General features: G+C 42.4%; 1 protein-coding gene across 1 annotated transcript; it reads left to right on the top strand.

The window, feature by feature from the left end:
- The first annotated feature begins 4,999 nt into the window (after positions 1-4,999).
- Positions 5,000-11,128, top strand: SRSF3 (serine and arginine rich splicing factor 3). The gene is made up of 6 exons (XM_066625784.1): positions 5,000-5,145; positions 6,405-6,612; positions 7,374-7,508; positions 9,513-9,551; positions 9,985-10,071; positions 10,293-11,128. The coding sequence occupies exons 2-6, from the start codon at positions 6,407-6,409 to the stop codon at positions 10,318-10,320; spliced, it is 495 nt and encodes a 164-aa protein (XP_066481881.1). The 5' UTR covers positions 5,000-5,145; positions 6,405-6,406; the 3' UTR covers positions 10,321-11,128.
- Positions 11,129-21,164: the final 10,036 nt, after the last annotated feature.

The following is a 21,164-nucleotide window of genomic DNA, read 5'->3' as shown; positions in this document are numbered from 1 at the left end:
AAAAGGATGCAAAAGAACACCAGCAGACAGCCACTAGAAAAGGCAGTGCTGGGGTGAGGAGGACCAGTTACTCTCCCCCTGATAAATAAAAGAGGAGCACCCACTTAAAAAGTACCTCTTACTCAGTTAGCAGGGGTTAGCTAATAGCAGTGTAAGCAAGAGGGACCAGGCTTGTTTCAAATTTGGCATTACATCTTCACTACTCTTCTAAGGGTGCAATCCTAACCAATATTCCAGCACTGACCTAGCCGCAATGCAGGCCCAAGGTAAGGTAACAAACATGCCCTTACCTTGAGGAGCTCTCCCCCCCCCCCGACTCTGGATGCAGGATGCAGTGCACGCCACATTGGCACACCTATGTCAGTGCTGGAAGGTTGGTTAGGATTGCGCCCTAAGAATCTAGTTAAAATCTGTGCCCTTGATCCTTGCTCCCCACCTTAGTTCAGAGAAAGTCCCTCTGTTGTAGGGCTGGTAAGACAGCAAAAGACCTCCTAGTAAGAGAAGATGAAAAAATTGGTTTATGCAGGTAAAGCGCACAGGAAACAGGCTTCAGGCAAACAGCTTTACTTGTTTGCCACTAGGTGGCAAAATCAAATAAGGATACAAATCTTTGAGATTTGTTAATATCAAAAAATATCCTACAGAACAGACAGCTTAGGTAACAGGTCTCACCTGCTACATTCCACCACACAGGAGCAGCAAAAACTTAAGAGGGCTAATAGCTCAAATCTATGAACATAAGAACAGCCCCACTGGATCAGGCCATAGGCCTATCTAGTCCAGCTTCCTGTATCTCACAGCGGCCCACCAAATGCCCCAGGGAGCACACCAGATAACAAGAGACCTCATTCTGGTGCCCTCCCTTGCATCTAGCATTCTGACATAGCCCATTTCTAAAATTAGGAGGTTGCACATATACATCATGGCTTGTAACCCGTAATGCATTTTTCCTCCAGAAACTTGTCCAATCCCCTTTTAAAGGCGTCCAGGCCAGATGCCATCACCACATCCTGTGGCAAGGAGTTCCACAGACCAACCACACGCTGAGTAAAGAAATATTTTCTTTTGTCTGTTCTAACTCTCCCAACCAGTTGCAGCGCATTGTGACAGTGGAAGGCACTTCTGCTGTCACAAAATGGCTGTTGTCACACATAGTGTGTTCTGGTGGTGGCAAGAAGCGGCAGTGCTCCCCAGCTATCACTGGACCTTGTCATGCCCGCCAGAGCAGGTAAGGCAGCATGTAAGGTGGGAAGAAACTAGGTGGGAGGAGGGAGGAACAGGAGGTGGGGAACTGTAGGGTGGGATGAATCCAGTGGCAGTGGTGCACACCAGATCCTATCTGCAGTTTGCAAATCTCCCCACCCCTTTTTTCTCCTCACACTTGCGCCACCTACAGATCTGGCGCAAGTCTGAGGCGTCCTATTGCTGCTGGGGGGGGAAGGTTGGGGTTGGGCTCTGAGTTATATGAATAGGCCTGCCAAAGATAGGAAAAAGGGGAATGAAAAAGGCTCAGAAAGAAGGAAAAATAAAAGGCGGAAACAAAAATGAAAGGGACAGTAAGCATAAGTACGCTTCTCAGGAAAGCTATGAAAATTAACCCTTGCTGTTGCTGGGAATATTTAGACTGCGGCTGCAATCCTAGACACACAAAACAGTAAGTTCCATTGAACACAATGGGATTTGCTTCTAGTAGATACGCAAAGAATTGTGATGCAGGAAAATTACTGGAATTGTTCATAGAAAACAATTATCCTTCATTTACTATGAGATAGATGGAGCTATCTTTGTGCTTTTCATTTCTGTTAATAACAGAAGTTTTGGGAATTTCTGATATCTTTATAACTGTAGATTTCAAAACACACAAAAGTCAACTAAAGAACAGGATTGGAAAAATGTAATTAAAATGGTTCAGTGGAGAAAGATATACACTTTCTTCCAAAAAGAAAAATACAATAAGAATTTTTTAATTGAGCAATATAACATAGAGTGATTGGTGAATCACAGATTTCCATAATGAAATTAGATGGAGAACACATGATTTCAAACACATAGGCCTTGGCTTTTTCCCTGAGACAAAAAGTGTTTTACTTGCAATACTGAACAATTGAGGAGGAAGCCTCTCTGATAAATGTATTTGGACTTTAGTCTGTTGATGCTTGTTGAAGTTTTATAGTTGCTAAATTCTTGTTGTTCTTAAATTTAGTTCTTGAATTTAAGTTCTTGAATTTTGTTTTGCCAATGGAAGTCTAATTACTTCCGCAAATGAAACACAGTAGTCTTAAATGGATTAATCCTATCTCTCTCCATTTAAGTGCAGAGTAGTATTCCAGACTGTTTGCATCAGAAACAGAGTTTGTTGACTTAGAACACAAACACCTGCTGATAATTTAACTAAGGGTGCAATCCTAAACCCTTATGTCAGTGCTTTCCAGCACTGGCATAGCGGTGCCAATGGGACGTGTGCTGCATCCTGCAGTTGGGTGTCACTCACGGAGGCCTCCTCAGAGTCAGGGAATGTTTGTTCCCTTACCTCAGAGCTGCATTGCCCTTATGTCAGTGCCTGGCGCTCCTTTTCTGCATCCTCCTGGTGCAGAGGTCCAGCAACAACCAGTGCTGGGTAGCTCCCACCAGCAGCAAAGTGCCTTATGGCACTTTTGTGACATTCAACACCACAGGGCCAGTGCTGTGAAGCATAGGATTGGGCCCTTGGATTTCTTACAGCACAATCCTAACCCCTTATGTCAGTGGTTTCCAGGACTGACATAAGGGCAATGCAGCTCTGAGGTAAGGGAACAAACATTCCCTGACTCTGAGGAGGCCTCCGTGAGTGACACTCAACTGCAGGATGCAGCACATGTCCCATTGGCACCGCTATGCCAGTGCTGGAAAGCACTGACATAAGGGGTTAGGATTGTGCCCTTAATTATTTTCTTCCCCAGCCCCCAACACAATGTCAGAGGGATGATGTGGCCCTCCTGCCAAAAACTTTGGACACCCCTGGATTAGGCTATCAATCTGAAATAATACAGAGAATATCTTGAATGACCATGGCATAGTTGGACCACTAAATTGTACTGTCAAGATGGGAGACTGCTTATAAACCATTCTAACATCTTGGGAGGGAGGGCAGCAGTGTGACAAACCAACCAATAATAATAATAATAACTTAGAAATTAATATTAAAAGGATCAAGAAGGGCTAGTAAGATCTCCCCTCCCTATCAATATTCATCTGAGCTGACTGCACTTTGAATAGGAGGCAGCCGCCTGGCACAGGTCAGGCTGCTGCCTTGGCATGGATGTAAATAATAGGGAAAACATTATCTGCTATGTCAGATGTTAAAGGCAGCAATAACAGGTATAGGACATATTTGAGAGGTACTAGCTTACCATTTCCAAAGAAATGAACTTAAGACTGAAATGTTAATTAACAAGATTAATTAATCTTGTCTTGTTCCTCCAACACCACCTTCAGTGTTTGAGACAAGATCCATCTCAACTCGGTTCCAGTTGCCAGAACATGTAGTTTAGTTCAACCAAGGCTCAGTCTGGCATCTTTGCCAAAAACAGGCATAAGCCCATAAACATTTTTTAAAGGAATAATGAAAAAAGCGTGCAATTAGGTAATGCACCTCGGCTTCCACAGCAGAAAGCATGTTTTTTAAGAACATAAGAAGAGCCTGGAACAGGCCAAAGGCCCATCCAGTCCTGCTTCCTGTATCTCACAGTGGCCAATCAGATGCCTCCAGAAGCATCCAAGCTGCCTGCATCCTGGTGCCATCCCTTCCATCTTTTCAAGCAGGCTTTTGTACCAGCACTTTCAACTTTGGAAATTAAATACTGGGAACATAGGAAAAGCTGCCCCTGTCCAGCATGCACAGGGTGCTATTCATCCACCATTGAATAATGAGACCTTCTCTACCTTGGGACCTGGATCTTAATACAATAATGCTCAAAAATTACTCCTAACAGGTCTGGGTGATGGGTCTTCTTGGAAGAAGTACCTAAGTGCTAACCCCTGCTAACTAGTTAAGAGGCACATTATCAAGTGGGTGCTCCTCTTTTATTTAGCAGGGGGAGAGTAACTGGCCCCATCACCCAGCAGTGTCTTTTCCAGTGGCTATCTGCTGGTGTTTTGCATCTTTTAGATTGTGAGCCCTTTTGGGACAGGGAGCCATTAGTTATTTGATTCTTCTCTGTAAACTGCTTTGTGAACTTTTGTTGAAGAGCGGTATAGAAATACTGTTATTATTATCACCATCATTATTATCAATAATAATAATAATAATAGCAATCTGAGAATTGGGTTTCTCTTCATCAAACATGGATTTTTCCTGTCTACAAGTTCTGAACTTAAAGTGTGCAGGGCCCTAAAATGTGGGGCTATCCGCACTTTGCTTTTAGGCGCCCAAACCCATGCTGTCTACTCAGAAGTAAGTCCCTTATAGTCATTGGAGCTTACTCCCAGGTAAGCATGGATAGTATGGCAGCCTAAGAGCCCACTCCTTTGCCTGTCTACTCAAAAGTAAGTGCCTTATAGTCAGTGGGGCTTACTCCCAGGTGAGCGTGGATAGGCTGCCATCCCATCCACACTTACCTGGGAGTATGTCCCATTGTAGCCAACGGGGCTTTCTTAGGAGTAGACGGGCACGGGATGGGGCTCTGCGCCAGCAGTCTTCACGTGTATCAAACCTTTGCCGACACTCACAGCCACATCGCTAGAGGGCGACAAGGCGCCCCCTCAGCGCGACCTCTCCCGGCGCCCCCAGCCCAGGAGGTCCACCACCCAGCTCTCGGCCTGCTGCTACAGCGAGCGCGGCCTTACGGGCCGAGCAGCGGTGCGGAGGCGGCGCTCCCTAGAGAGAGGCAAGAACAGGCCCCCAGAAACGTCGCTCAGCAGGAGTGGGCGCGCCATTGGTTGAGAGGCCGGTCACGTGCCGGTGGGCAGGCCCTACATAAAAGCCGGGCGCCTGGAAGACGGCCGCCATTTTGTCCAGTCAAGGAGCGGGAACGCGGCGGGTGGGTGTTGGCGGGAAGGCGAGCGCAGCTACAGGCCGGGGCTGAAGGACCGGGAGGAGGACGCGGTGAAGGAAAGAGCCGTAGCGGCCGTGCAGCAGAGGCCTTCGCTCTCCTGGCCCGGCAGCCGGTGAGGGAAGGGCCGGGGCGGGGCGCGAGGCGCGCGGTTGCGACAACGGACAAAGAGCCGCCGCCATTTTGTGTGCTCGGAGCAGCTCCTGGCCTCCCGCGGGGAGGGCGGGAGAGCCGGCAGTCTGAGCGCTCCCCGACTCGAGGGTCGCGGCGGCCTGCCTCGGAGGGAGGCCGCGCCCCGTGGGGTAGGGGCCCTTCGGTGGCTCTTTGGGCGGGCGCGCGCCGCCCTCGCCCCTACGGCTGCGCTGAGAGCCTGGGCCTTCCCAGCCCGCCTTCTCCGTTGGGCCCGGGGGAGGCTCTGATCGGGCTTCGGCCGCGTCCTTCTCGTAACGGTCGCTTGCGGCTGAAAACCGAAATGAACGGTTTAGCTTTTGAATTGGGTCTGTGTGTTAGACTATTGTAGTCTGGTATGTATTCTATATTGTATTGTACCCATGTTATACGTATATACTATGCATAATACACATACGTGTATATAGTACACGTGTATGTATTGGGGTGTGTGGCTATATGTATGTATTGGGGTGTGTGTGTATACATATATACGTACATGCATGTATACACACATGTATACATATCTGTAGGTATGTACTATAGCCGTGGTTCTCACACTTTTAGCACCAGGGCCCACTTTTTAGAATGAGAATCTGTCAGGACCCACCAGGAGTGATTTCATGACTGAAATGACATCATCAAGCAGGAACATTTTTAGCCATCCTAGACTGATCCTACCCACACTTACTCAGGAGTAAATCCCATTTACTATATTTTTAAAAGCATATACATAGTAGCCTGTTAAAACTGCAGATGTGTAACACTTACCCAAATGCAGTCACATACCAGGGTAGCATCAAGCATCATATTAAAAACAAAATATTGAAATGAATGGGTAGCCACCTGAAATCAGCTCACAAACCACCTAGTGGGTTCTAGCCCAGAGTTTGAGAAACAGTGTACTACAGTACTAATACTATAGTATAGTGCTTATTGTATTATAGAATTTAGTAGTAGTAGTAGTATATACTCTGGCTTCCCTTCAGATTACATTATAGTAAACAAATTGTTAGAAGCTTGTTAGAAGATTTATGCTTGTTGCAGATTTATCCTGTTATGCTGCAGTGAGCAGTGAAGTGGCTTGTATTTTAGTAACAAAAACAATGTGTTTTCTTCAATGTGTTTTTTGTGTTGTGAACAAAGACAGTGTGTATTTTATGAACAAAGACAATGTGTTTTCAATGAGTTATCTCTGTCTTTCAGAGATGCATCGTGATTCGTGCCCACTGGACTGCAAGGTTTATGTAGGTAACCTTGGGAACAATGGCAACAAAACAGAATTGGAACGAGCTTTCGGCTACTATGGACCCCTCCGCAGTGTGTGGGTTGCTAGAAATCCGCCTGGATTTGCTTTTGTTGAATTTGAGGACCCACGTGATGCTGCTGATGCAGTGAGAGAACTAGATGGGAGGTAAAAAATCATGCATTTTCTTCTGGGTTGAGCAGCTTACGTATGGGTACTCGGTTCAATCAATATAGTGTGCAGTAATTATGGCGTTAATGTTAAAGAAGTATATGTAGAAAATAGATATTTTGGTCAAAAAGACAGTTATGGATTTTTTAAAAACTATATTGATTTAGTTGAGTAAAGAACATAGGTCAAAAATAACTATGGATCTGCAAGGGGAAGTGAAAGATAAAAACATTTGCGCTTAATTTAATTTGTTGTGTGCTTGCTTTGTACTTCATGCAATGTATTTAACATGCTGTTTCACCTTGTTGCATTGTTCCTGAGCTTTCAGAATTTTGCACAGCTATCCAAATTAGGAAGTACTGTGTATACCTGCCATTGATTCTGAATTTATTCCTCCTGTATCATCTTGTGCACAAGCCTTGAAATTTGTTCTGTTATTGTGGGGGCTTTTTGCCTCAGGAACTACTTTATGTGCATGTTATACTCATGCTTATTGTCTACTAAACAGTAGAAACCTGTATGGGTATGTTAAAAATGTTTACTTGATTTTTGCACAGAAGTGTTTTTGTGGAATTAAAATCAGAAGGCATATGCACAAAGGCTTCCATAATGTGCAACCAATATTTTAGTTTGATGGGCTTTGAGTTAAAGTTATTTTCAGAAGTATGCCTATTGAACTTTTCTTTCTAAAAGTCATTAAAATGCTTGGTTTGGTTCAGTTTGGTAATCAGCACTAATGAGTCTCATTTTTTTCATAGAACACTTTGTGGGTGTCGTGTCAGAGTGGAACTGTCCAATGGCGAAAAGCGTAGTCGGAACCGTGGCCCGCCTCCTTCATGGGGTAGACGTCCTCGAGATGATTATCGCAGGAGAAGTCCTCCGCCTCGCCGCAGGTACCTAAGATCAAAGAACTTGGATAGAGATGTTGCCAGTGTTGCCCTTTGGCAAAATAGGCTTTTTCAAAAGCATATTGATGGATGTCAGTATCCAGTCTCCAAAGCCTAAAGCATTAAGTGTGTTAGAGGGAGATGAGATAAGCGTATATTGTGTTGAATATTGACTTTTGTCCTTAGGTTTCTATGCCAGTTGATAGTGCCCTCTAACATGGATTGTCTTCTTTCCTTCTGACACCTATTCATCGTCTAGACATTTCCTTTTTCTTCCCAGTACTCCAACTTGGGGATTTTTGCTTTACTCCATTGTGGTAAACATTACATTACAACAGCTTGGCTTTTTTCACTCAGGTTTTTCCACTTTAGCACAAGTAGGCCAGGCAGGCAACTGTTTTTAAGAACTCTAAAGTAATTAGCAGTTGTATAAGTTTGACACTGATAACACTGTTGAAATATTACGATCATTTAAGTTCTGCAACACAAAATTTCAAAATAGATTTTTACTTGGTAATGCATTCTCTTACCGAGACAAGTTTGAGTGTTAAATATTCACTTCAGTACTTAAATCCTGGTTTCTGCAAGGGCTGATTTTAACCTGTTGCAGGTGAATGAGGTCCATACAAAATAAGAGTGAAACCTGTTCCCCTTCACTGTAGAACACAATAGGAGTATATGTTAGCTAATAGATGGTTGTACTGATGGCTTGTTTTTCATTTTTTTATGCTTTTTGGTCCATCTATTAATAAAAATGAACCCGTTACAGAGTCACCATCATGTCTCTTCTCACCACCCTCTGAGTCTGCATTAGCCAGTCAACTAGCCCTTTCAGCGTCATGTGACCAGCGCGCCCCATTCAGCTTGGCTGGTGTCGTTTCACATGACCCAGGCATGGCCATTCGTCAGGTTGCACCGCCCTTTGGTTCCCGAGCATGCTGTTTTCTCTCAGCCTTCTCTCCAACCTTAACCAAATCGGCAGCAGCCACCTCGACCGCCCACACATTCCCGGCCAATCAGCTCAGCTGTTTATTTACCAAATGTCTTCACAACAACTACAGCAGCAGCCTTCGGCTAACAAAAAAGCAGGAAAAATCCACAACACCCCCTTCGCCAACCAACTAAATACAACGCAACATCTGGCAAAACCTTTTCAGCAAATTCTTCTTGGCAGTCAGTCCGGCAGCCTCACCTCACCATTTCTAGCTTGTTGAAACCAAAAACTAGTAAGTTTTTCCTGCTTATACAGTTTACTGCTGGTTAAAATAAGGAGTAAGCGGCTTATAAGTAATTATTTTTCTCAATCAAAGGCTGGCTGTGCATAATTTAGTGGTAACATACATATGTTGCTTGAATAAAACTTTTAAGGGTGTTAAGGAAACTTAATTAACTAAACTGCAGTATATTTGCATGTGAGATGGCAAACTACACTTAATTGCTAACTTTAGTTCTTCCTTGCAAAAATCTGCCAACTCCTTTCACCTTTAAACTGTTTTACTAACAGTTTCAGGACTTAAACAATGACTTTTTGGGATGAACTGGGCAAACTAAGGTTCTTTAGACTAAACACACTATGGCGGTTTAAAATTACATTCACAAATATGCAGTTCTAATTTAGCATTTAATGGCATTGTCACTATGTGCGTCAGTCTTCAGTTGGTGCCTTGTGTCCTGTTGATGACTCTGCCTTGCATGGGTTCCAAAATACTGGTTTATACCAATTTTGGAACTACTTGTGGGACTTTGGTTTAGTGTTCTAGGCAGTAGATTTGAGATGGAAGTGCTGCATTGGACAGGTTTGCTATGAGGTGTTAGTTAAAGCAAACTCATGGCTGGAAACATCACGTGAAGCTTTTTTTACTGCCTGAATCTTTCCGTTTTGCTGGACGATGGGTGCCATTTATCTTGGCGCATTCACTGGGCCCAACAGTGACTTGACAAGTTGGGAATTGCCTCACCCCAGTAGTTCTGAATTGGTGAAAAGACTCATTTTTCTGTTTCTGGTTTTAGATCTCCACGAAGGAGAAGCTTCTCTCGTAGCCGCAGCAGGTAAATAATTGGTACCAAATGTGGGCTATATAGAAAATCTGTGACAAGGCTTTCCTGCTCTGTAATTGATGGCATTATGGTATAGAAATAAATTCACTTAACTATAGTATAAATTCTCAGAACTATAGTAATTATTGATATTTATATCAAATTTTTGGTTCTTTCAACAAGTTCATATATCATGCTCTTGCAAATATATAGCGTCAAAGTAACAGTCTATAAATCTGAATTCACCTTTACCATGTTTTGATATGAAATATTTAAATTAGAATTTTGTATTTGCAATCAATTATGAAGCATCAGTAAAGAATTGTACAAATTAATATGTCAATTTTGGAAAATTCTGCTCAAGGACTGAGATTGGGGCCAATATACTGATATGTATTACTATATTCAAAATTGCTTACGTCTTAATACATATTTTCTTGTACAGGTCCCTTTCTAGAGATAGGAGGAGAGAGAGATCACTGTCAAGGGAGAGGAATCATAAGCCTTCTCGTTCATTTTCCAGATCTCGTAGGTAAGAATGCTAGTTTTGTTGAACTCGGTATTCTAAAGCTCTGTTGCTAGAGAAATTCAAAACTGACAATAGTGCAATTAGTGAATACAGTTTCTTTATGCATGGTATTAGCCTAGTTCACATTAATTCCAAATTTTGAAGGTAGTCATTTGGATGTAAAAGCAGGAAAATGTAGGTAATGTTGCTGAAACATATTGAATCTGTTTGTGTTTTTTATCTAGCCGTTCCAGGTCAAATGACAGAAAATAGAATTTCAGGAAGAGCAATGTACAGGAAGTCACATTAGATCTGAGGAAAGGAGTATGTACAGAACATTGTTTTCTTTAAGACTTCACAAGCTTGGTGCATTTTTAAAATGTTTTAGCTGTCAATTTTTGTTTTTCTTGTCTCTTGTAACAGGTGACAAATGTAACAGTTGTGAATCTGTATATGGTTCTGAGCAGGTCATGTGAAATATGTAAAACTTATTGCTTTACAGTGTATCCTTAAGCATAACTTCAGTTTGCATTAATAATCAGTTTCCTCGCATAGAATATATTTCCCAAATAAAACCTCTAAAGCCATACAGTGGCAAATGTTTCTAGATGTGTTCTGGAATCTTTGCAGGATGTAAACTTGAAAAGAAGTTCATAACACATGGGCTGTTAATCATGAGCATTTGCCACAATTGCATATGAGCAATCTATGCAAGATGAAATTTGGACACGTAAGTCAGTTGATCAGAATAAAATCAATAGCAAGCAAGGTAATGTGAAAACCCTGATGGGCTTTTTTTTACAAACTGTTGCAAGATTCTGATTTTTACAATTCAAAATCAGAACTGCATTCTGTTATGTAGAAGTAGGTTTCTCTTTGTGAGAAGAGCATTGTTTAAAACGTGACATGCCTAAAAATCTGTTTGCTATTTCTGAGCAGACCAAAATAAGATTGGCTTACTGGAATAAATGACTTGGATGCATAAGGATACACTGTCAGTAAGAAATTTTCTTAATTGTGCATAAATTGTCATGTCACTGTAAACTTTTGGAAATCTTCGGATTAAAGTTTTGGTTACAAATTGTTGTATTTAACTTTTGTATTTTGACACTTTCATGCAAAATATATCTCAGATGGACTTGTGTACATGTTAATTCAGATTGGTTTCTATTGTGAACAATAGAACAATAATAGAATAATCAAATTCAGATTTCACTGTGTTATTAATCTGATACATTCATATCAGCAAAATCACACGAAGTTCCCTATCTGAAATACATCTGATCTTTGGGAATTGCCTTGATCATGGTTCATCCTATTAGTAAGATGACTACTGCACCACATGCAGGCAAGTTACAGGTTGCATGCTGTTCTCAGATGAGGCTTGTGTTTGAGTAATGAAACACTGAAAATAATCCCATAAGTCATCTTACTATGCTGAGATTCAGCATTAAGCATAGAACTGAACTTTGTCATGCCTTCAAAGCTTAAAGTCCTGCTTTAGACCGAATATATTGCTTGTTTATCCACAATAGAAGCCATTTATGGCATGTATTAGAATGCCAAAATGTACATTGATCTTGTACCCTAGAAAATTGCACTTGTGCATTTAGATTAAATCCATTCTCCTTGAAAATACTTGGTTTAACTTCCTTATATGGCCTTGAAAGAAAACAGTTGGGATGAAATTATTCAAATACTAATGTTTTGTATTTTGTGTTGGACAAATTCTAAAGAGGAAAATGTGACTTGACGCTCTGAAAGGTAACTTTTGTGTGAGCATTTTCAAGATGTGTAGACTTACTATGCAAGCCTTAACTGTAGCAAAGTAGAACTATTGTAGTGGGTATGTAGTGGAATACAACGAGGCTTGGAAGAGGTTCTCAAAGCAGAACAGATTCAAAACTAATGTAACAAATTCAAGAATCATCAAAACACTTCATATATTTGATGCATAGTGTTTATTGCTGTATCTTTGCAGTGGTAGTAGGAGTATGAGAGGCAAGGGTAGATTTACAAAATGCAGTTAAATTGCATTGCTGGTACCTGCCCGCTAGTAACTACAGGAACCCTGCTAGTAACCGAAGCTAGAATATGTACATCCAGGGTATATAGAAGACTCTGGACCTCTCTGACCTTTGGACAGAGATCATTGGTTTACTAGTAGCAACTGCTTGGTTTCTGTCAGTTTCCTTTCCTAGGCAGTCTCTGGAATTTGGTGACCCCTTGCCTTTAGGAGTAAAGGAATCTTACCCTTTTCTATTGCCATTGGTGGGTCCCCATCTCTATTACACATAACCTTTGTGATAATTTTTTCAATTTTTTTTACTCTGATGCTCATTTCTGTTCCAAAATTTGAATGGAATATACTTTCTGCAGTAAATTCTGACTAATTCCCAGTCCTAGGCAAAGAAGTTGATCACTGTGTTCTTCTTTGCATAGTACAAAAGTTGTTGGGGTTGCTTCTGTCTGGTCTGACCCTTATTCTATAAAAGGAGGCAGTTGCTGCTTAGATACATTCTTATCCTAGTTGGAATGCATCACTGTTCCTGATCTGTACCTTGGCAAGAACCTGTAACTAATAGCCTTAACTAAATTCCACCTTTTTCTACTCCATGTTAATGTTTTCCTAAAGAGAACTACATACAGCACAATATATAATAGATTCCTCAGAAATTGTGTGCTGCGTGGAACAGTGCTATATGAGACATCCTTCACAGTGAGGCAGAAAAATGGCATTGACTGGTCCTGCACTATCTAGAGTGCACAGCTTGCTCTGGCTCTAGTAACTGTCAGTCACATGAGGATGAAGAGCACTGGCAAAACAGCCCCTAAATGAAGTGGTGTTAGGAAGTATTACTGTACAGGAAAATGACTGCAGAGCAAGTACTACAGTCATTCACACTGGGCAACTTTGAGGTTTTTTTTAATAGTCATATTCAACACACTTGAGGGACTTTAAGAAGTAATGCAAGGTACATGTATGCTCGTTAGACACACAGCTTTTCATTACTGCGATTTAATCTAAAGGGTATGTTTCAAGATGATGGTAATAGTCTGCACAGTTTCTGTATTAAGCATACAATAGGCATTAGCCATCAAGTAGCTTTTCTGCTTGGTATGTATGATGAAATAGATGCTAATATTTCACATATGCCAATATATGTGGACTTTTTTTGCCCAATACCTATATGAAAATCTTTTGCAAAATGGTCCTAAAAGTTAATTCATTTAATCCTATTAGTTGCTGCAGAAACCTAGCTGTTTACAACATTAACTTAGAATCTTGTCAATAATTGGCCATAGAAAACATTGTGTAAATGTATTGTTCTGAGCACTGATCCTGTCTTTGTAGTTCTAATAAAATGTCTTCATAAATGGGGCTATGGCAATACAATCAAGATTAAGAGGGCAAACATGATCTAGGTCAGGGGTGTCAAACAGAAGGCCAAGGGGCCGGATGCGGCCCACAGAAGCTTTTTATCTGGCCTGTAGGCTCAGCTACTTAGTAGTGCTGAGGTGTTACTGCTGAAAGGGCAGCCCACATGAAAATTGGGCTCTCCCCTATCTTGAAATATCCAGATTTGCATATTTTCTCTTCTGTCATTTGTAGTTAATGAGTTCCTAAGTGAGAAAAAGTGTTTATTTTTGGTAATGACATGTTTAATGATATCACTTCCTGCCTAATGACATCACTTCTGGCCCTTAGCAGGTATCATGAATGCTATTTGGCCCTCATAATGAAACGAGTTTGACACCCCTGATCTAGGTGATGAATGAGTTACTGAAAAGCAGGCTAGCCATCTATATTCTCCTGAACATGTGGCAGTGAAGTCCTCAACACTGATTGAACTGGTAGCAGCAAGCGTTCTGGCTAGTTAAATTTTATTACCACCTGAATGCTCATAGTCTAGCTCAGTATTTCTAAACTGGTTTGGGACACACCAATGGGTCACAAGCTGATTTTTGGTGGGACGCAAAACTGCACATTTTGCTCTCCAGTTCAGCGTTCTGGGTATCCTGGAATGAGTGCAAAGCAGGGTTCTCCACAGGGCTTCCCAAGTCTTGTTGGCAACCTTCAGTCTCGAAAGACTATGGTATCGCGCTCTGAAAGGTGGTTCTGGAACAGCGTCTAGTGTGGCTGAAAAGGCCGATTCGGGAGTGACAGTCCCTTCCACACCGGGAGCAAGTGCAGTCTGTCCCTGGTCTGTCTCCCTGGCTATGGGCCTTCCTTCTTTGCCTCTTTGCCTCAGTCTGGTGGCCAAGTGTCTCTTCAAACTGGGAAAGGCCATGCTGCACAGCCTGCCTCCAAGCGGGCTGCTCAGAGGCCAGGGTTTCCCACCTGTTGAGGTCCACTCCTAAGGCCTTCAGATCCCTCTTGCAGATGTCCTTGTATCGCAGCTGTGGTCTACCTGTAGGGCGCTTTCCTTACACGAGTTCACCATAGAGGAGATCCTTTGGGATCCGACCATCATCCATTCTCACAACATGACCGAGCCAATGCAGGCGTCTCTGTTTCAGCAGTGCATACATGCTAGGGATTCCAGCTCGTTCCAGGACGGTGTTGTTTGGAACTTTGTCCTGCTTAGTATTCTTAGAATACTAGAATTCTAGGATACTAAATACAGGTCCAGCCTATTTATACAAATATTTTTTATACATGGATTTGACTCAACATGAATAGCCCCTGCAAATGAGAAGGAATGTGCTGATCCCTGGAGAAGGGGAAAATGCATCCCTTTAAAATCAGTTTTAAAAACTGAACAGTCCTTTAACAACAGCTTCTTTAATGGGGGGGGGCAGTAGGCTAACAATCCATCAATCCTTCTCCCTCCCTCCCTCCAGCACGTGAAAGAAAGGTGTTCATTTTGCATTGGTGAAGGGAGGGGCTGAGTGAAGTGCTGATGGACTGTAGTCTTAATGACTTAGAGTCAAAAGGTTAGCAAGGCTGTTTTTCAATCACTGGAGCAAAGAAACTTTGTTTTTTAAATTGATTTGCTATAGTGCGTTTTTTTTGTGAGTGCTTGGAACTGAACCCATGTGAATAATTAGTCTCAACCTGTATTAGTATTCTTACTGGGAGAGAGTGATGGCGAAACCAGAAGTGGTTTTTGATAGCTTTTTCTCAGTATTCTAAGACTTGGAGAATCCTGTGGAAGGCTGTGTGGGGACTCCTCACAACTCCTGGACCTTGCGTCAGCCCTCTGTAAGTAAAAACGGCCCCCCTTTGCCTGCAATCCTGGGGAGCATGTTGCTGCCTCTCCCCTTCCTCCACCCCTTAAGGGGTCGGGGCTGAGACTCTCAGGCAGGGATGTCATGATGCCCTGGGTTGAGAACCTCAGCTGCTAAGGTTTGAAGGAACAGCCTTTAGGGAGTTTCTAGGAACTCTTATTTCTAGGGAGAGTCCAGCAAATGTCTACTCACATACTATACATAAGGTCTCTAGCACCCTTGGGAACACAGGACCTTGATTATTAATTTATTAATATTTTGTTCTAGATCTCTTTTTGTGACGTGCTCACAACAGATTGTCATTTTAAAAAGCGGTTCCTGGTGCTAAAAGGTTAGGGAAGCACTGGTCTAGCTTCTTTGGGTCAGGATAGTTGTTGGGGAATTAAAACATTTCACTGGTCCTGTTGAAGGAAAAGCCCAATTTCCTGGTTGATGCAAAGCAGTATGAAGTTTCCATACAGGGACGGTGTCTTGTCAGACCAACTTTGATTTATATCCATCTTCAAGTAGAAATGACAGCAACCTTATCTCATGCTGAGAGAAAATACAAATCTGGGAAAGAAGACATACAACCCTGTGTATTGTCTGCTGTTCAAGCTTGTTAAATAAAGGTATGACAAATTGTTTTATGTACTTGATGTTAAAATGCAAGAGTCCAGGTTTTGTGACTAGCATGGTAAGCTGAAAACTAAGCATTGTCCTAAGACAGCAGCACCCAAAGTCATGACCGCTGTCCTACCAAAATGCAATCCCTGTCTGTACTGCAGCTTTTTTTCCACCTGTGGGTGGCTGCTCTTGGTAGACCAGGACCCTCTGGGGCATCAGATGTTTCTGGTGTCCTAGAAGACTAGGCAACAAGAGGTCTGGGCAGATGTGACCAAGAAGAGCAGCCACGAGGAGGTGGAACAAAACACTGTGATTACTGGTCAGACAGATCCACCTGAACCCCTGATCCAGCTTCCAGGCTGGGGTTTTGAGGGACTGTCCTAAGTTATCCTTCCATCATTGCAAGGGTGCTTGCACACAAGTGATTATAAGACATGGTTCTTGCATAGAGAAATCCAAATGAATCCTGACTTAGTTCTTCTGCAGCACGTTGCAAGGTCACTCAAAATTGTCAGTACCTAATTACACAACTGCAAATGGATACAAATCTAAGATTTTCTGAATGCTGGATTTTACAGTTAATACTGAATTCTGTTTTTTGATTTGCACAGAATATGCACATCTTGAGGTGGGGGGGAGGTCTAATGCCTAATTAGCATAATGACTGATCAGTTGGGGATAGGGTCCTGACTTTGTGCTGGGTTTTTCTGCTACGTATGACTTCTGCTACTGGGAAGAATGAATCATCCAGAGTGAGCTTCTTATGGCAAGAAATATGATATCTAGAGGTGAGATGGGAATCATCCTTCACTTCGTAATTTCTTTGGAGAGTCGTATTTCTCCATAACCTGAAACCTGAATTGCTTGTTTACTCTGAGAAGGGGAGTCTGGTAATTTTAGTGTTGCCACTGAGGCTGCCCCCTCCCCACATACTATTAGATGGTGATAGCTACAGATCTATAGAGTGAGCAATAGGAATGCTTACTGTGGGAATACAATTGCTTTAGTTAGAGATTTACTGGAATAATTGGCAGCTTTTGGTTTCTAAAAATTTTTTTTAGTTTATTACTGGCCTTAGCAAACTTTAGGAAGGTATTTAGAGGACCACTGCAAGGAACTTCTGTTCCTTCATTTAGAAATCCTACTACTTGCATACCACCTGAACAGAGATGTTCATTGTGAAAATCAGTATATTCAGTAATTTCACTGTGAAGATAATTTACAACAAACTTAGTCCCATGGGGAAACTTGGCTATGAATCAGGTCCAGGGGTCTCCAGACCCTGGCCCTGAGGAGGCTTTTATTCAGCCCCTGAGGTTCCCCAGCCTCTTGGCAAAAAATGACTCAGAAGATGCACTTCTGAGTATATACCACATTCAGCCACTAGAGGTGCTGAATGTAATGGAAAAAAATTATTACATTGCATTACATTCGGCACCTCTAGTGACAGAATGTGGTATATACAAATGCTGAGACCTGAAATATAATGTTAGTTAAACTTATAATGGAGCAGAAAGTTTGAGATTTGCATTGTAGGTTATTTGAAGCTTTTTCAAAATCCATTCCCCAACTTTTCCTGTGCAAATCAATTTTGCTCTCTGCTCCTCCTTCCAATCACCCACTTACTGTATTTAATCCAACTCTCAGCACCTTGGTCCTCTATGTATTTATTGCTTATTTTCTGACCTTTGACACACAGATACATGATGTGGACCTCGTATGAAAAAGTTTGAAGACCCCAATCTAGGGCACAAAACAATCCAAGCAGACAGTAATAGAGCCAGGCAAGTTCAGGCTTGTCCTAGTAAGGCAATACACACCTGAAATGATTTGCTAATGAAACAGTTGGGGGGGGGGAATCTAGCTATGTGTGATCTGTGCCCTTGGCAACTCTGAACAAGTCAGGCTTTCAATATGAATGCTATGTGTCTGTTTTTTAAAAATTTTGCAGGTCCATTAGGAAAAAGATAACCAAAAGACACATTGTTGTATATCTTCAAAGGGGGAAACAACCATTCTTTGTCCCACTCATTTGGTGCAATCAGAAAGCTGTTTTTGCACCCAGCAATAGCAACCCTAATCAAATCAGCATAGCACTTGCACTCCATTAAAATCTGCAGACTTGAGAACTTTCAGTCATACATCTGTTGAGAACTGAGGAGTTGAACCACTGAAGCAGAGTTTTGTTCCAGTTCAGATTCATTCTCTCTTTAGTTCAGGCACTAACATTAACAGTTGTTTGGCAACCAGTTAAGGAGCATTTCAAGTAGTTTAGAATAATAGCAAATCTGTAGATTTGCAATAGAATTCTAAGAATAAAATATTTAACTTGAGAAAAATTCAAACTTCATTTTTAAACGTTACATGGTGTATTTTAAAAAGTCTATGGGCGCAATCCTAACCAACTTTCCAGCACTGACATAGCTGTGCCAATGTGGCATGCACTGTATCCTGCAGTGGGGAGGGGGTCAAGGGGGCCTCTTCAATGTAAGGGCATGCTTGTTACCTTACCTTGGGGGCTGCATTGCAGGTAAATCAGTGCTGAAAAGTTGGTTTGGATTGCGCCCTATGTACAATAAGATTAAAAGCATATAATTGATTGACTGCATTTAATCCCACAAAGATAAGGGATTTTTTACATATTCATTATCACTTATAAATTAGTCCTTAAGGGGTTGCCAGCCTTTTGTTCTGGCCATTGCTCTGTGCCTTTAATGTCTGTGTGATAGGAAACGTGCTTCTGCTGATCTGCATGGAGATGCAGTAGGCAAAGTTGCTTCTGTTTGAATTTTAGCTGGTCATGTAGCTAAGGCACATTGTCAGGAAAACAAGGTGGCAACTCCATTTGCTGCCTTTCCCAATGGGTGAGAAGAAAATATCCTTAATATTTAGCAGTTCATATACACACAAAAAAAATTCCCATTGGGGAGTGCCAAGTGGAAAAAAAGGAAAATGTCTTGGTAGTCTGAAGTCCATTTGAGACAGTTTTAAAGCCTGACTTGTAGCAACAGTGAATGGGAGGTAGAATCCTTTGGCCTTCATAGATGTTGCAAACTAGTATGACATTTATATACCATCTTTCTCAATAGACTCAAGGTGGTTTACATAGGTAGGCTGAACATAAATCCATGTTTTAAAGGGATTTTTACAAGCATTATTCCATGAGACAATATCATAGAACCTCCATTTCTCCAGGTGTTTCCCTTCATAGTGCAGTCGTCATCCTGGCTGCTGGCTCTTGCTCTTTCCAAACTTTTGCAGGAAACTACAAATCAAGCTTCAGACCAGCTTCTCAAGGATGTTATCTGGTTATTTTGCCAGCTGACTCCTCCACAAGACAGCTGCCTCTGGGTCCAATCCTAAACTGACCCAGCGCTGGTGCTGGGCGCCATAAATGTGCCATAAAGCACATTTAAGGCACCCTCAGAGTAGGGAGTGCTGGCGCTGGGCCCAGTCATGGGTCAGGTCCAGCGCTGACAGAAGGACGCATTGCCACTGGGGGTAAGTGTGACTGCTGGGCAGCTGTGCAGCCTATGGGGGGTGGGAGGGTGGGGTCGGCAGAGCTCTGCTCTGCTGTATCCTAAACTCCCTTGCTGCCTGGAAGTTCCAACATAGAGTCTCTCAAGTCTGCGTGGCAAAACAGCCAGTGTGGACTTGAAAAACCCCATTGCTTGGCTTGGGGCTTCCCCTGAGGGGGGCCTCCAGCTGCTTCTCAGTGTCCACTGGATATAGCGGTAGCTGCTTTGGCGCCACTGCTCCAGCGGGTGCCAGGAAGTTGAGGATTGGGTTGCCCATCTCCCATCCAAGCAATTGATCCTGCTTAGTTTAAAGATTCCTGCCCCTGTTCCTTTTTTCCTTCTTGTTCTTGGAATCTTTATCAGCCAGCATCTGTTTCATCCGAATGAAATATCATTTAGAGATAGTGGTTTTCCTTTCATTGTACAGCAGATTAATACAGTCACTTGATTTTTGCATTGTATAAATGTCTCATTTTTTTTTTCTTCAAAATCTTTATATGACAGATGAATCAGAGCTCTCTACAGGTACCTTACAGCTTTAAAAATATTTGGGCTGCAATCATTTGCTTGCCAGTATCTTGTTTGGCTCAAGAGCAATTGCTTTTCATTGGACTGCACATAGGACTATAGAGTTGGACGGGTCCTGCAAAATTGAGTCCAGTCCCCTGCTAATGCAGACTGTCCCACAGCCACAATATCCCAAATAGGTGGCTATCCAGCCTTTCCTTAAAGACCACCAACAAGAGAGAGGCTACTACCACTGAGACAGACTGTGCCATTGCCAAACAGTTTTACTACCAGGAAGTTCTTCCTAATGTTTAATTGAAATATCTGTCAATTAAACCCAGTGATCCTGGTCCTGCCCTAGAGAGCTACTAAAAACAAGTTCACTCCTTCCGCATAACAGTCCCTAACATTTATAGATATGCCTTTCCTCCAAACTAAACACACCCAACTCCTTCAACCTGTCTTCCTGGGACATGGTCTCCAGCCCCCTTATCCTAGTCACCCTCCTCTGGACCCACTCCAGTTTGAGTCCAGTGTGGACCCAGTCCAGGGGTGGGGTGGGTGATGTGGAGGTACACTGTGAAACACTTGGAAGCTTTCTTTGTGAAGCTGAGGTACAAATAGCCAAGCTGTGTAGCTGCAAGCATTCAGTCCCTAGTATACAGCTGTCAGTTTAACAGGAGCAGCCAATGTGTTTATTCATCATTAAAGTGTAGTGAATGGAGTGACTCAGCAAAAACAGGTGAGGAACGCTCAGGTAGCATCTGCTGTCCACTGAATGTTACACACTAGAACAATGATGTTTCTTTTCTGCCAGCCAACCCCCCCCCCCCCCACACACACACACAGAAATTAAAAGTTCTTGAAGCAATTATGTTAATGACTGAATGAAGCCAGAAACAAGTTTTGGTGAAAATGAGTGGGTTCAGTGAATACACGAAGCAGACTGTCTGGATCCAGTAACTTCACCAGGAACCAAGAGAACTTGTTTCCGAGAAACTCTCATCCGCTCCGTGTTTCGTAGGATTGTGTTTACACACTGCTGCATTTTGGGTCTCATCAAGATGCTTTCATAAATGGAGCGGACAATGACTGAATAGGGCATAGTAGGGAGGGAGTCAATTAACATGATCCAAATTAGTAGAGGGGCAGAGTTAATCAAGCATTCAGTGCTTTGTCATTCTTGTCTTTCTTGCATGGGAAAATCCTATTAGTATAAAATCGCTTAATAGAGGCACTTCAAAGAGCTGATGG

Source organism: Tiliqua scincoides, chromosome 4 (assembly GCF_035046505.1).
Source record: "Tiliqua scincoides isolate rTilSci1 chromosome 4, rTilSci1.hap2, whole genome shotgun sequence".
NCBI lineage: Eukaryota > Metazoa > Chordata > Lepidosauria > Squamata > Scincidae > Tiliqua > Tiliqua scincoides.
The sequence above is the reverse complement of the archived record's forward strand: the minus strand, read 5'-3'. Positions and strand labels throughout refer to the sequence as shown.